Here is a 17,195-nt window from a genome sequence, read left to right as displayed (position 1 = left end):
TACCACCATTATCACTTTTGGAACCTTTTCATTATCCCAAACATACTCTGTGCCCATTAAACAGTAACTCCCCCTTTCCCTCCCCGCCCAGCCCCCAGCCCCCAGCCCCTGGTGAACCTCTATTCTACTCTCCAAGTCTATGAATTCCTACTCCAGATGCCTCCAATAAGTGGAGTCTCTTGTCAGCACTGGGTGGTACCAGCGTTACAGATTTGGGGCTTTCTAATGGGTGTGTAGGGGTATCTCGTTTTCATTTGCATTTTCCTTGTGACCTATGATAGGGAGAATTAATTTCTTTTAAACTTTTTTGCATTAAAAAAAATAAACTGGTTTTCCATTATATGTTCCTAATGTCTGTCAAGGTTATCTCCTGAGATTAGACAAACAATAAAGTAAAGGCATTAAAGTTGGAAATAAAGGTATACACAAGTCCTGGCTGGGTGGCTCAGCTGGATGGAGCATCGCCCTGTGCACCACAGGACTGTGACTTCGATTCCCAGTCAGGGCACATGCCTAGGTTGCCGGTTCGATCCCCGGCCACGGTGCATATGGGAGGCAAGAGATCAATGTTTCTCTCTCATATCGATATTTCTTTCTCCCTCCCTCTTTCTCTCAATTCAATAAACATATTCATGAGTGAGGAATCTTTTTTAAAAGTGCACACAAAATTATGTGCAAGAACGAAAGACACAAAAAGTGTTATTCTGTCATCTACCCTCAGTGACCAAACTCCACGGACCATTTGCTCCCGGTCGGCCCTGTTTCTGCCTGTAACTGCCTGGCCCCTGAGCTCTCACCCCAGCCTCCCTTTGCCTGCTACCGTCTCCCTGTCTCCCAGGGCTCCGGGCTACCTCCAAGGGGCATTTTCTTCCCTACAGATCCAAGACTGGTGAAGCCCCAGTTCGCTTGCCCTCACTCTCTCCTCCTGCCCGACCTGATGCGTACTAGTCCCAATTCTGGCTCAATCTAACCGTGTTTACAAATCTCCAAATTCTAGAGTTACCAGTGTTCCACTTTACTTCCTGCTTGTCAGGCAAATCCTCTTACTAATTTTGGGTCTGCTTGCCCTTCTCCCAGCCTCCACTTCCTCAAGGTCCTTATTCCCCTCCTCCCCCCTGCCCCACCACCTCTGCGTTCAGAACCGACCCTGCTTCCTACTTCCCAGAGAAAACCACCATCACTCATGCACCGCAGCCAGAGAGTTGGGTGTCGTTTCTGACTCTTTTCCACTTTTCAATGTAATATCCAATCAGTTACATTTCTCAAATCATCTTAGTCTTTAGAGGAGAGAGGAATTAAAAATATATAATCAAGTGTTTTAAAATTTTTCTACAGCAAAATAAAAACATACATTACCCCCCAAAACAGACTCTATATTAAATACATTAAAATATTGAATTTATAAATAAAATCATGATAAACATTAAGTACATAATATAATTTCCAATACGTGGTTGCTCATACAGAGTTCAATGACTGATTTTGAAAATATAAAAACTACATCTTTGTTTTAAAAAACATTTAACTTAATATTGCGAAATTATCCAAAGTTAAAAAGTGCTTCCATTTGGTCCCATTTTCAAAGCTCACGTGGCACGAGAGCGCACCTTTAAAAAAAGGTGAATCAGGGCACACCATCGAGTGCTGTCTGAAAATGAAAACCCCCGAGACTTCTCAGGCGGCGGGAGAGGACGGCACAGGGGTCCTGGCCGGAGCTCTCGCATCCCTGCTCCCGGCGGGGGGGGGGCTCCTCTCCCCGGCCCCCGCCTGCGCAGGGCTCCGTCTGCGCCTCCTGGCTCCCGATCCAGAAAAAGCTTCGGAAAGAATGTTCATGTTCAAATCCTACACTAATACTGAAACTCTTCTCAAGATGGGTACAATTTCTGAATTTTATACCAAAAGATATGAGTCTAGTTCCAAATGAAAACAAGACACTTCCTTTGGTCGCTTGATTTCACATCGCTCGTTGAGGTAGGGTAAGGCTCTCCCTTCTCCAAAAGCTCCCGTCTACACAAACGGCGGCTGCGCCGGGAAGGGCTCTAATGCCTTTTCCGCGTTCTTCCAGTTGTGAAAATTCTCCCGGTACCACTCAACTGGTGGGGAAGGAAACAAAAGACAAGGACCAAAATTAAAACACTAAACATCAGTGCACCAAAATTCACTGGGTTCCGGTAAGTAAGAGGAGTCCTGCCCAACAGCTTACCAGCGGGCAAGGGCGGCCTGATGACAAAGTTCGATTTTGAACTGACAATGAGAAAATATTTCATCATCTGAAAATTCAGATCTAAAAATCAACTATTTTTTTTAACTTCAAAAGTATTATATTGAATTTGCTGGTATAAGTGTTTAAGACATTCTCATTTTAAGAAATCCAGGGAGAAAGGGAGATAAGTCATTTGTGCTGGTTTTAAAGTTACAGAAAATAAGTGTCGTATTTTATTCATGCAGATGCAGCAATACTGCATTACAGGCACAGCGAGGTGATGTGAGTTTACTTCTGTTAACATGTGAAGTTATTTTATCTTGCTATACTAGCATTAAAGTTTTTTTAATTAAAAAATAATCTTTTAATTTGCTTTTTAAAATGTAACACTGGTATTTGTATTTTAAGCTCTGAATCAAGACTTTATGTTTGAACATATTTTTTCTCATGAGTACATTTCTAAATAGAACTTTAACATACATACACTTATATACATTTATTTTAATAGGTATTCTGCACATGGTCAATTCACTTCCTATTTAATATAAAAAGACTCAACACTTAAAGACTGTAACAATATATTTCATCAAACCTAAGATGTCACTGAAGATGGGCCATTGTTTTACATACCAAAAAAAGAAAAAAGTTGCAATAATTTTAACATGTGAGTGACTGTAAAACACACACCTTTCAAGGGTATGAAAAGAATAAAGAATGTACACCTGAGAATCAATGAAACAGGAATCTGAAAAATGCTAATAAGATATAGGAGGGCAGATCAGAAGTTAATCTATGAAATTCAAGATGCTTAGGAAACATATTTCTATTGTTAGAAATATATTAAACATAACGATTTGAAAAGTAAAAGTGATGCATCAAAATATTCCACTGAATTTGTAGTGTTCTAAAAATAAAACTTTTTCTTTAAAATTTTCTGAAACCCTCAACCCCCAAGGGACCAAGTCACAACATACTTGTTCTCTTTATTCCTTCTTTCCAAGGCACTTTGGGTCTCCATCCCAAGCCGTGTATCTTCTCTGACTTCATTGGATACCTCATGTCATTCGTGGGTCTTGGGAAACGAAACATTTAAAATGATACTATGGAAATATATTCACACATCTGAGTACTATGAGAAATAATGTGTCCATGCATCTCTACCATAATTCAATTTAAAAAATTCTCCTTGATAACATGATCATAGAACATTTGTAAAATAAAGTATTTATTTTTAAAAAATTAGCCCTGGCTGGTGTGGCTCAGTGGACTGAGCTGGTACGAATCCAAAGGTCACAGGTTTGATTCCCAGTGAGGGCACAGGCCTGGGTTGTGGGCCAGGTCCCCAACCCGTCGATGTTTCTCTCCCTTTCTCCCTCCCTTCCCCTCTCTGTAAAAATAAGTAAATAAATAAAACCTTTTAAAAAAATTATCTATAATCCCAGATACCTAACACTCCCCTTGGCTGGTCCTCTTCTTATCTCAGCACAGTCTGGGTCTGAATGCAGCGGATAATACCTATGTGTCTGAGGAATGAGTCAGCAAACACACACAAACTTATCAGGGCTCTTGTGTTCCACACCCTGGGCTGGGCACTTTGTATTTATAGTCAAACCGTAAAATTCCTTGTAAACAGCAAGATGGTATTTTCTCTATTCCACACTACAGGAAACCTCACCCTTGGAAAGGCTCAATAACTTTCTTTAAATCACAGAGTTAGCAAGTAAGAATGTTATTCTTTATTTGTACGACATTTATAATTAGGAAAATATTTTAGTAGAAAACTCAAAACGAACAAACTGGTTTTGGCCCATTCCATGTATTTTATAATTCTGTGAGGACCTCAGGTTTCACAGTCTTCCCTGATGTTTGCACTTGGTACCCACCTGTCATTGACATAATCAACCCAGCGTTCCATTTCAGACTCCGACTTGGTCTCCTTGATCTGTCGAAAAGGAAAAGGCTTTTGAGTCAAATTATAAAATGAGACCAGAGAACAACAAGGTATTCCCTGGCAGAGTCAAAGGGTGAGAAGTCCAACCCCCTCAAAGCCGCGGAGACAGCTGAGACGAACAGCGTTTCAGTAACACCATCTGTACTTTACGGCCCAAATTCTACCTGAAGCTCAGTTAATACACGATGTATACTATGGCAGAAAATACATTTTTTGGCTTTTGGTTATTACTCAGTGTGATATTGTGATTTATAATAAGAAACACAGGCTTGGTCGTCACCCCCGTTCCTGGCACTGAGCTCCTAGGGCACTTGAGATTTCCTAAGTGATGAGATAAAGTCCTCCTGCTGTTTACAGCAAGCCCCTTTCAACCACACCGGAGTTCATGTTCGAGTCTTTGGGGAAGTCCATAAGGAGGGGGGCTGGTTTCCTCGGGAACCAACCATGTGATTAGAGGGACAGAACTCAGCCCTGCTCCCTTCATACCCGGGAGAGGGGCAGGAGGCTGCGTCAGTCACCTATGGCCAATGAGTCAGTCAATCATGCCTACTTGACAAAGCCTCCATGCAGAGCTCCCAGCCTGCTAAGGTGTTGGGAGGGGGCATGCCCACAGAGAGTGTGCACACTCCACACCCCTTCCCTCATGCCTTGTTGACCTTACGTGTGTCCTCCATCTGGCTGTTCCTGAGTTATATAGCCTACGTAATACAAGTTCTGTCCAGAAAAAGCCCAGCCATTGTTAGTATAATGAGAACGGTTTGGTGGCATCAATGTAACCTGGCAGCCAAGGACAGTGGACTGGAATGTGCATGTGTGAACAATGACGACTTCACTGTACTGGTCAGTGGGGGTGGGAGAGGCTGCTGAGCGAGCATGTGCACTGTGTGGTTGTCACATTCAAAATGACTGAGCAAGTAGAGCAATGAATCTGCATCAAATTTTGAGCTAACCTTGAACATTCCTCCACAGAAACTATTCAGATGATTCAGAAGGCCATAGCTATGGACTACTGGTGACTGGCAGCTTCATCCCGACAACTCCCCCCACTCATGCATCATGTCTCATGCACTTTTTTGGTAAAACATCAAATCACCCAGGTGACTCAGCCCCTCTACAGCCCAGACTTGGTGCCCTGCGACTCCTGGCTTTCTCCAAAACTAAAATCACCTTCGAAAGGGAAGGGACTTTAGACCATCAGTAGCATTCAGGAAAATGCCATGGGGCAGCTGATGGTGACCAGGAGAACTGTGTGAGGTCCCAAGGTGCCCACTTTGAAGGGGACTGAGGTGTCACTGTCCTAAGTGCAATGCTTCTTGTATCTTGTGTAAGATACAATAAATGTCTCTCTTTCACATTACATGGATGGATACCTTCTGGGCAGAACTTGTAAATCCGTAATCTAGAAAGTAAACTGCTGTTTTCCTGAGTTCTGTGAGCCACTCCAGCGAATCACCTCCGATTTATCACTGGCTGGTTAGGGGCACAGGGACAGCCAGGCCTCACAACTGGTATCTGAACTGAGCGCAGTCTTGTGGGGCCGACTCCACAACCCATGGGCCCGGGTGCTGTCTCCAGGCAGGTAACATCAGAGCAGCTACACTGTAGGACACCCCACTGGCATCGGATGAGCACCTGGGGTGGAACACCCACGTCAGGAGCACAGCGCATTCTGATGACAGTGCAGAGGCAAACGAGTTTCCCAATATTCTGTCTTCCTTTCTACTGAGTCCTGAGGTTTTTTTACGACTGATATTCAGAAATACACACCTACACTCACAACCACAATTACTTATATATCATTCCATTGTTGCTTGCTTTTAGGGCACAACCTCACATTCCTGAAATTGAAGTGTGTCTTTCACTGGGTGCGCACACTTAACGTCCTGCGGGGTTTTCCCTGAAAAAGCCATTGCTGGACGGGTGGCAGAGCCTCACACACGTGTCCCAGCACAGACGGTGCCGGCAGCGCTCTTCCGCCTTTTCCGTCCCAGGGGACACGTGAACTAACGGCTAAACTCCTGCGGCACACCGACAAATGTATTATGCTTTTCGCTGATCTGACGAAAAACCAGGTATGATTTTGATTCACTTACACCGGACGGCTAGTGCTGTGCTGGCTGCTGCCATGTGTTTATCTGACCATCTACGGGGAGCGGGGTCAGTGCCCCGACTAAAGAGTCAGGTGCTGCGTGTCTGAAACCTGGGGCGGCACACCGCTGGAAACTCGCTGGCGTGCGTAATTACAAATGTCACTGATCAAACTTCACTTTTCACCGAATAAACTGCAAACTGCTGGCTCTGCCTGAAGCGGTGACCGACCGCTGCCCCGAGGGAGGGACGGACGACCTTGAAGCACGCATGCGCGCGCACGCACCAGCTGGATGAGCTCGCGGGCCAGCTGTAGCACGGACATCTCGAGGCTGCTCCCGATGTTGTAGATCTCCCCCGGCTGCCCCTTCTTGAGCACGGTGAGGAAGGCTTCCACGACATCGGTAGCATACAGGAAGTTCCTCGTTTGAAGCCCTGACCCATGGATGCAGCTAGGAAGGTTGGATAAAAGCGCATCATAAAATGTAAACAGTAAGCTCTCCCCAGCCACAGGAGGCAACAACCGGGTGCAACTCCAGAAAAGCCAATTCCTGTGGCGATCCTGGAGACCTCGGACTGCAAACACCCCGTTGCGACTTTGCTGAAGGTTATCCCGAGTTCTTAAACGATCTCCAGCCCCCTTGAGGGTGGTCAGTAGGACAGTAGCAAACATGAAAGTGACCCCCGAGAGATAATTTTTCATCAACTGTATGCCTTAGGTTCATTTTGAAGAAATATCTACAGGTCTATGAATTAAATCTTCTCAAAAAGTTATATAAAGACAGATGTCAAATTTTACGTGATCACTAAAAGCTCCAGGATAAATCATTTGAGAACTAAAATTTTCTTCTGTCACTATTTATCCTTGCTTTACCCTCTTCATCCTCCCATACCGCCCCGCCCCTGCCCCTCTGGTCATCACCATACCGTTGTGTTTATAAGTCGCTTTGGGTTTTCTGTTTTTGTTTTTGCTCAGTCCCTTCACTTGAGAACCAAAATTATCTTAGTAAATAAACTATAAAGATGAATTACAGATTATATTTATTTAAAAACCTCGCCCTGGCCTACATGGCTCAGAGGATTGAACGCGGCCCGTGGACCAAAGGCTCGCGGGTTCAGCGCGCAGTCTGGGCCAAGGACGGGGCCCCTGGCTGGGGGCCTGTGAGAGGCTACCCACGGGTGCTTACCCCTCGCATAGCTGTTCCTCCCCGTCCCCTTCCCCCTTCCCCCCCCTCTAAAAGTACATACATGATTTAAAAACAATAAACTATTACACTGATTGTAGGAGGAATTCTTAAATTTGTTGAGACATCCAATTCTATGGCCTCCAATACTAAGACTTTATGATTTTCAAGAAAAACTGTCAGCAAATAAGTAACAACATATGAGAAAAACATCTGGGTACAAAGGTGAATGATAACATACCATTTCCTGTTGTGCTGTAGTAAAGATATAAATTTTGGAATAACCTAAAAGAATATTTAAATATCATTTCAGACTTTGGGAATTTGCTCACTAATCTGTATTTGCACTCATAAGACTAAAACATTGTTATTGTTAAGAAATATACATATAGATACCCTCCAATTCTTATCAGCAGTTCAAGAAAAATCTATTATAACTTTGATAAGTGAAAGAACTCTAAGATCGCTCCCTATTTCACAAAACAAGTTAACTGCTACAAAAATATAAAAAGAAAACAGTATGAACAGTGGAACACGTTTATACTGTTTTCAGAAAAAGTCTTTGTGAACAACCGCTTTCGTCACAAATCTCACTTTTGTGCTGATTTTTACAAGAGCAGGAATCTTAGTTATTGCTTTAAATACAACACCTACTCAGGAAGTGCCTGGGAAATCAATTCTTTAAAAAAGTACATTCCAGCGCTTTGGATTCAAAGAAAATTGATGTTAAACAGAGCGAGACGAATGACCACATTTATAATAAACCTGTTGAAGATACTATGTGAACTAAGTGAAGTGGACGTTACTACCAGCAGACCACGACAGGGGCCCTTTCCTTTGGGAAAACAGGCGAGCGCATCCGGCCGGGGAGTGAGATGTGGCCCCACCTGTAGACGCAGGCAGAGGGCGGGCACCGGTCCCTGACACGTGGGTTCAGTGACACAGAGCCAGGCACTCTCGGCCTCCCCTGCACTGCTTCCCTCACCACCTGTGCCGCTGTGGGGCCCTATTTCCGAGGTGCCCTCTGAAGTCACTGAGCCCGTCGGGACTCCCGCACTGGAGCGGCTGACCTGGCGTGTGCTGTCTGCGCCCACCTGGAGAGGCTCTATCCCACGCTAGCGCCCCACGGCCATGGGGTCTGAGAGATGCCCTGGGTGCTCAGGGTGGCGCTCAAAGGGCCTGACTTAAGCCCAAATGTTCAAACTTGAAACCAGGGTCTGCCTATGTAACACTCATAGATTACGTATCATTACTACATAAATTGTGAACAAATAACTGGAGAGGTTATTAAAAGGAGTAAGTTCCCATCACTAACGCGCACTAAATTCAGAAGTAAAATGTACCTTTTCTGGGTATTGGTGTGGTCCATAGACATTGCTGCTCCTCGTGATGACAACTGGAAACTGAGAGTATCAGATATTGAGAGAAGGGAAAGGTCCTGAATGATGATGACCTAAAGCTGAAGTTCTAAAATACGGCACGTCTGGCTAAATGATTCCTCACACCTCGAGGACAGAAGCGAGGGGACTTTTTCTCATGTGAGGCTGAACAGACAGGAGACGACGGGCTTCAGACAAAGGCAGGAGTTCCAAAGGGAAGGGGAGGAATCTTTCCTTTACTGGGACAAGGGGAGGATAAATGCAGATGGAGGCAGGTTTCTAAGTCTGACGGAAGAAAATTAAGGACATTTCCAGCCAGTTATTTCAGAGACGGCCTCTAAGACTCTAGGTTTGGTTAGATGTTAAACTGCAAGTCAGCTTCCCCTGCTGAACCAGCCCTTACAAATAAAAAACCTGCCACGAAAAGAAAGAGGAGACCCTGCTGTCCACCCCGGGCTTGCCCCTGTGACCCAGCCCTTAGGCACTCCCAGGGAAGGGCAGTGCGGAGGCACCCGTGGGTGTTCGAGTCAGTGACTCGGGCTGGCTAAGACCCTCAGACTGACACCACAGAATCCGCCCCCCCCCCCCCCCCGCCCCCTGGGAATCTGCCTGCTACTCACAAGGAGCCAAGGGAGGTGGGCCAGGCAGGGAGGGGCGCGCAGGGGAGCAGGAACCTGCCCTCCCTCCGCCTGCCTCCACTCAGAACAGGGCTCGTTGCTAGAGCCGTCACACCCGGCCTGTCACTGAGCAGGAAAGCACTCCCGTGTATGCACACGTCAGCCCTTGAAACGGGAACTGAGGAAGCAGCAGGCCCTACTCTGTGCGCATGGTACGGACAGTCAGTTGTTTAGAGTTCCTTAACATATAACTTTCCCCAGTACCTGTCCTCTGCTCTACAAGTGAAACACTGCTAAGGCTAACTTGAAGTTTCATCACCTAAGCCCAAAGAACAATGGTTCGAGAGTTTTTAGGTCAGGTCTTACCTTGTATCGTTCCCAGTAGGACTGCACAAAACACTCAGCCGCTGCTTTGGAGGACGCGTAAGGATTTGTTGGTTGCTTGGGCGAAGATTCATCAAACTCCTAATTTTAATAAGATACATATAAAAATAAATGTCATGCATGCTTTCTAAGTAGAAAAATCAGAGAATATTATCACAAACTTGAAATGCTAATCACTACGTTAAAGAAACATTCATGAACCCCAACTATGTGCCCAGCATTTTTCCCAGCGCTTGAATGTACTGCAGAGCAACCTATTCCAAGTTCACGACCACCCTGTCAGGCAAGAGGCAGGAGAGCAAGTGCAGAGGCCCTGAGACAGAAGTGCGTTCAGAGGGGCTACAGGGAGCTCCATGAGAGGGGGGAGACGGGGGGGATGAGGCTGGGGGGCTGGGGAGGCCAGAACATGCGGAGCCCTGGGGCCCAGCACCGGAACACCAACAGGGTGAGAGCGCGGGAATGTCATGGACTGCCTTACACTTCACGGATCATCCTGGCTACCCCGTCACTTCTGCTGTGGCGTGACGACGCACAAGGAGGAGTAAGACAGCCGCACGAAAACGGCCAGGGGAACGGAAAGTGGCTGCTGCTCAGAGGAGGGACTGTGGACTGACAAGTGGCCAGGATCTGCCTTTTCTCAGTGTGTTTTCGAACGACTTGACTCTTTTCACTGTCCATGACTTTCGGTAAAAATACAATAATAAAACAGAATACGGTCACTGCTGACCACGAAAAATATAAACTGGAAAATGGAGCCATCCGTTTGCATAACAAGTGCGACACTCATGAACGACCGGGCGAGGGGAACGGGTTCCCGTCTCTGCAGGAGTTGCCGCACACTCAGCCCGCACGTCCCACGCGCCTTCCTGAGGGCACGGCAGTGTGCTGCGGCCTGGCGCCCACGAGCTTTGGCCGGGGGAATGCCATTCACCGCGTGTGCAAGACTGGGGCACGCAGATGAAATCGGCTGCTCTCTTGTGAAGTACTGCCGGTCAAAGGTCAAATCACACACACGCCCGCACCCAGAGGACCGCTGTGGGCAGCGGGGCGGCGCTGTCGGATCGAACGGAAGGCGCGATGGCAGGACACGCGGAGAGCCCCACAGGATGAGCAACCGGAGGGTGGTGACACGAGCCCAGAGCAGGCGTTACTGAGACAGGCTTGCTCCCGGTCCACGGGAAGCCGGCGGGCGGGCGTTCCTGCGCTCACCTTGTCGAGGCTGCCGCCGTACACCTCGTCCGTGCTGACGTAGATGAACTTCTCCACCCTGGCTTCGTGGGCCGCGCTCACCAGCACGTGAGTGCCGTACACGTTGACGTAGGTGAACTCGAAGGCGCGCACAAACGAAAGATCTAAAAAAAAGAGAAAAGGCTAGAACGGTTTCACCCAAGGGATAGAACAAATACCAGAGTTGATAGCAGATAAGTCGAGTTAAAGTGTCTAGGGTCTTTGTGTTACTTGGGAGGCGAGCAACGGTTTTGACGGACTTTAGGCTTTGGTAAGCCAGTTACGCATGTTACAATGTCTAAGGAAACCACTCACAGAATACAGGCAGAACATATAACTTCCAAACTAGTAAAGGAAGAAAAATAGAATAAGAAAAGCTCCTCAGTCAAGCCCTTAAAAGAGCAAGCAAGAATAAGAATTCTTTTTATTTTAAAAAGAATTTAAAAAGAAACAAGCAGAGAAACAGAACTGGTGAGAAAAACAGAGAGCACATAATAAGATGACAGGGATAAATCCAAACAGATCAACAAACTCAGTGTTTAGGGGAACTACCAAGGGTGGTCAGACTAGATGAAAGAAAATCCAAACATAAGTTGTTTATAAGACACACGGCTAAACCATAAAGTCAGAGAAAGGTTGGAAATAAAAAGATAGAAAAAGACGTATCATAAAAATAACACCAAAGGAAAGGTGACACAGCTATATTAATGTCAAACAAAACTGACTTCAAGGCAGTACACATTGCCAAGGAAGAAAGATCATTTCATAAGGATAAAAAGTTCAATTCATCAGAAATAGACAGGAGATCTGGAGATCACGATTAGCCAACTTAACACAACAAATGTGTAATCACAATGTACCCAACCTTTGCAGATGGCACATTCTTTTCAATACACGTGAAAAGAATACACGTGGGTAAGAATGTTCACGGTAGGACTGCTGAGAATTGCCCAAAGCGTAAACAACCCAAATGTCCATCAGTAGTGGAATCGATACACAAATTGTGGTATGTACTCAGAATGAAATATTTTATGTCACTGAAAATGAATAAATCACACCCACATTCAACTGCATGGATGAGTCCAGCTGGATGAAAAAGCACCACCAAAAAACCTACATGTTATTTTATATATACATTTTTATAACATTTTAAAAACAGGAGTAAATACACAGACAGCAAAACTACAGAGAAAACCAAGGGAAATGGTAACTTTGAAATCAGGTTAAAGCAGTAGTCATACTACAGCTAGAGAGGGTTCAGCAACATTCTGTCTTTTGCTTAGGTGATGGCTACACAGGTGTTTGCAGTATCAGCATTCACTTAATCTTCCTTCTAAATTCTTCTGAGTATTTGTATCTCACACTATCAAATGCTAGACAAACGATGAGAAGAATCTCAGATGAACAAAAAACTACAATTATATACCAAAAACAACAACAAATACGGTTTGAACGTCCGTCTGCCCAGAAGTAATGGCTACGCTGAATCTGGCTAAACTCACGGTTTTGAGAGAGCGTTCAGGGTTATAGTTCAACCTCCCCGAACAGAGATGACCTGAACAACGACAGCAATCTCGGTGGCACAGGGACCGCTGGCTTGTGTTCTGGGAGAGCGCGGTACATGCCCTTTCAGACACACACACACACACACACAGGCACCCGCTCGTTCAACCCCAGGACTGTGCTTGGACGCAGGCTCATCAGCCACCAGAGGAAACAATGTGCCCGTCGAAACTGGAACACAAAACGATGCTCACCGACGTGTGTTTGTGCCGCGAAATGCAGGACCATGTCTATTTTCTCTGTTTCAAACAGCAGCTTCACAAAGTGAGGATCACATATGTCGCCCTGTATGAGAGCGAACATGAGAACACTGAGTTTCATCGCACGTGCCCGTGCATTAGAACCATTCTACTGCAGGAACCACAAAGAAAAATGACAAGAGAAGAATGAATCCTCCCCTCCCCGGTTTAAGAGAGCATATCTTAAAAATTCAACTGAGGGGTTGAGTAAGTATGGTAATGAATGACGCATCTTTTTCAGCATCCTAGGATATAAAACACTCAATTCAAAAATTTTGTTGCAAATTAATGCCTAAAATATTTTATTATGCACTAACTACTAGAAAGGACTTGCCAACCTAAGATCATTAAGTTAACAGGAAACTTTTTAAACATATTTTCAAAAGTTTGAGATAAACATTACTGAAATATATTTAAAGTAAATGTTACAAGTGGAATGACGTTTTGAAAAATTTAATCACAACTAAGTAAATTTATGAGTACTTTTGTTATATGTATAGTTCCAAAAATATGTATCCTCAATAATCCTTTGGTGACTGAAGGAAACCCTTTCATACAGAACAGAATTATGAAATGTTTCCTCAGTATATTCTTTAAGATTCGTGATTAAGTGAACCACTACAAAATAAAAAATAAAAATAAAAATAAAGCATAGGATAAATAGTTGCACTTGCCATTAAAATTCCCCTTTGCAAATCAATGACCTGGCTCTCCGGTTTATACTTTGGACTCTTTGGGGAGTGGCTAGTAAGAATCAGTCTTCTAGAACCAATCAATCAACTCTTACGGGAGAAGACCATGCTACAGGCTGTATGGTGGGCTTTTTTGCTGTTGTCTGGCCTAAGTCACACCCACTTTATGCCAATCTTTTGAAATCCCAGCAAGGCCTTATTTAGAAGGATAGTGAGGACCTAAAAGAATCCCAAACCATGTGAGTTCAATCAGCTACTCACAGATCTGCGGAGACACCAAAAATCACACGTAACTTTATATGTGGTGTACACCGACAGCATGTGGTGCTTCTGGAAGCTAAAAGGTCTTTAATTAGCATGCTTTCCAAGCCCATGTCATGCAAGTTTGTAAGGAAGATACAATATCTGAGTAACTAAAGACACAGTGTAATAATTATATAAGAAACTATCATACCTGTATAAATTTGTAGTTTTGTTTGTTACAAATGGTTTCAAGATTCTTCAAGCTTGCACAGTAATCCAGCTTAAAATATTCAAGGGGAAGGGAGGGTGGAGAAAGGGGAAGGGAGGGTGGAGAAACAACACAAAAAGAGATGATAGCTTTTCCTAGAAAATACCAATCTATTGTAAAGATGTTCTGATTATAGTACAAGAATATGTCTTCTCAAGGTGTTTGCACTTTGTATTTTTAGATGTTTCTAATATATTAAAGTAAAACACAAAAAATATAATTTGTTAATATTTCAAAATTTAAAAAAAATTACTTGTTATAAACCTCTCCTTTAAAGAGTTTTTCCGCCCAGTTTGCCTCCAGCCCCCAGGAGCTAGAGAAGTTTACCATTCCTCACGGAAGAAGAATCAGCCGTTGAAGACAGTTACTCCTGTGTCACACATTGTAACTCTTACACTTTTTCCTGAGTAACTGGTGGTAAGTCAGTGGGGATGGAGGAAGACACTACTGTCCATCATATTACGGCAGGTAAACATTCCCAAGACTTAGGACTACCCTTGGACTAGACATTGTTTTACTATCACGTTTTATGAAATGAAGGTGACTGCCTGCCTCTTGTGTCTAAAGTAAAAAATTCAGCGACTACCAATCCAGGCTTTCAGACTCTCTAGGGAGACTCCAATTATTACAGAAAAGTTCTCAAAATTAAATTAATTTATTTACATTTTAATTTTAAAAAATACAGTTTTCCATGAGATGGCGGTTATAAAATCAAATAATAAAGTCAAATAATCGGAATATTCCAACTCCAAAAAAGGTTAATAATCACAAGATTACACTAAATATTACATTTAGGGTGAAGATTTTTGGGGGGTAAAAATAATGCTCTTCAGACCTTTACTTTATGGGCTATCATAATAAATAAAAGTTTCAAAAGACTTTATGTAAGATTAAATACAGCATGAATACATAACTATATAAGTCCCTAAGTTGCTGAAATGACTAAAGAACTAAAATATCAGCATGGCAGGATTCTAATACTTTTAAAAATGTAAATAACTTTCAGTGCATGAAGCTCATTTTTATAAAACTCACCTTGTCTAGATTTATGATCATATAATTTGGATAATCTTCTACTAAAGAGACAATCACATGCGATGCACTATAAGAAAAAAGTGTATCTTGTTAGTAGAAAATGAAATGATTTCCATAAATTCCTGTTACCCTAAGCCACCAAGTATTAGGAAACTATTCAAAGATACCTTTACATTTTTCCAAGAAATGTAACTACACTGAATAGACCCACACCCACCCTTTTTACTAACCTCGCCAACAGTATCCATATACAAAGCCTTATAGTCCCTTTACACTATAGAGAAGAGTGAATTTACTGCTCCTGGGTGTAAGAAAAAACTAGTTTAACCAAATGATCTGTCCATGCATGCTTTGAGTATGGGAGCAAAGCAGGATCATAAATACAGTGGTTGGTGGTCAGTGCAAATGGGCTATAATGTGCCTTTTCAGATTGTAGGTGTAACTATGTAAAAATTAAGTTAGTACGGGCATAGGAGTTGTCTGTGTCCATAGTAATCGCACTGCAATTGCTAGCTCTTCGTATAAGAATTTGATGGTGTAAGTTGGGTGCGGGGCAGAGCGTAGGTCTCAGGTTAAACCTGGTTTTCAAGGCTAACGGCTGACACCACCCTGAGTTCAATATCCACAGTGACTCCTAGGTTTGGGTTTCAGAGGACCCTGAAGTGGAAGGACAGGCACAGCTCAGTGAGATGACTCACCAGATTTTATCACATACACCAAACAAGGACAGGATCAAGGGCAGCACCCGACCAAATTACAACCTCAAGAGTTTGTACCTGACAGCCCTCTCACAGTGTTTTCTGCAAGCACCCTTCCTGGACCAGCAGTATCACCCCTGTACCCCGCTGTTATGTTCATGCTCCTGCTGTCATTAAGTCAACCTTGCGGGCCTGATACCCTCCTCCAAGTCACTGTCATTTCAGAAGAGGAGATGTAACATGCTAATGGGCCGGGGGTGGGTAGGATGGTGGGAGAGAGTCACATGTTCCTCTTCTCCCACTGGACATTGGGAGAGCTTCTTGTTTGTACTTATGCATTCAGCCATTCAACAATGACTGAAGACCTTTATAAAATGAGCCAGACATTCTCCTTGGTGCTGAAATGAACAATAGTTTCTGCCCTCATTCAGTGTACATCCTTAATTGGGGGTGCAAGCAATAAACAAGTAAACACGATACACAATACAATTTCAGGTAGTGACAAGTGTGTTAGTAGGGAGAGGGGTATTTTAGATAGGGTGATGAGGGAAGGCCTCTCTGAGGAGGTGATGTCTGAATCCATGTCTGAATTGAATGATGCAAAAGGGGAAGCAAGTATGAAGGCCTCAAGAAAGGAGGAAGGAACCTCGTACGTTCCAGGGACGGCAAGGGGTCAGCGTGGCAGGCACAGAAAAGAAGGGGGTAGACTGGCAGGAGAGCGGATTGGAAAAGTAGTGCCGGGCACTTGAGAATCTTCAGGATATGAGAGTCTCGATTTTAGTCTAAGCCTGATGCACTTTCATTTAATAAACACTGACTTGTGAGGAACAGAAGCACTATGCCCAATTAGGAGGCTACAGTAGTAGTCTAGGCAAAACCAACCAACCAATCAACCAACCAGTAACCTGGGCTAGGTAGAAGGGGAAGGGAGGTGAGGAATGGCCGTGAGAACAGACTTTGGAAGCAGGGAGAGAGGACTTGCTGACTGCGGGTGGAAGCGGGAAAGGGGCACAAAACGTTTAGTACCAAGAGAGAATTTTTAATTCAGCTGAATAAATAAACGTCTGGTCGTGCATTAAGACCCTCCCCTTATGAGGCACCCAAAGCTGGTCCCAAGTTGCCAAGAGCGAGCAGAGCCGCAAGAAAAGGTTGGGGTTTCTGGGGAGCCACTACTCGGCTAGCGACGCCGTTACCTACATGAAACCAGCACCCCCGGTCACCAGGACCCGCTTCGCAAAGCTGCTGGGAGGACCCGGGGGATCCACCCCACCCGCAGCCGACATCTCCCGGCTCAGCAGTGGCTGGCACCATAAAGCCACGGCTCTCTGCACCGTAGGGAGGTTCCACCGCGACTTTTTACGACGGGCGCTGTTTCCCCGACACGTTTACAGGGGCTGGCAGGGGCGGCTTCCGGAGCGTAGCGG

General features: G+C 44.5%; 1 protein-coding gene across 2 annotated transcripts; it reads right to left on the bottom strand.

Annotated features, from left to right (window-relative positions):
* Positions 1-1,792: 1,792 nt before the first annotated feature.
* On the bottom strand, positions 1,793-17,195 carry TGDS (TDP-glucose 4,6-dehydratase). 2 transcript variants are annotated; one of them, XM_036011232.1, is made up of 12 exons: positions 17,103-17,195; positions 15,074-15,140; positions 13,982-14,050; positions 12,791-12,881; positions 11,016-11,158; positions 9,789-9,887; positions 8,770-8,829; positions 7,668-7,711; positions 6,529-6,694; positions 4,087-4,145; positions 3,178-3,275; positions 1,793-2,093 (listed from the first exon to the last, which is right to left on the bottom strand). In XM_036011232.1, the coding sequence occupies exons 2-12, from the start codon at positions 15,092-15,094 to the stop codon at positions 2,008-2,010; spliced, it is 936 nt and encodes a 311-aa protein (XP_035867125.1). In that variant the 5' UTR covers positions 15,095-15,140; positions 17,103-17,195; the 3' UTR covers positions 1,793-2,007. The 2 variants fall into 2 exon arrangements, with proteins under 2 accessions (XP_035867125.1, XP_028382593.1); XM_028526792.2 differs by having other exon boundaries at positions 16,969-17,193.

The sequence above is a fragment of the Phyllostomus discolor genome, chromosome 11 (genome assembly GCF_004126475.2).
Source record: "Phyllostomus discolor isolate MPI-MPIP mPhyDis1 chromosome 11, mPhyDis1.pri.v3, whole genome shotgun sequence".
Classification (NCBI taxonomy): Eukaryota; Metazoa; Chordata; class Mammalia; order Chiroptera; family Phyllostomidae; genus Phyllostomus; species Phyllostomus discolor.
This window is presented reverse-complemented; position numbering and strand designations above follow the sequence as displayed.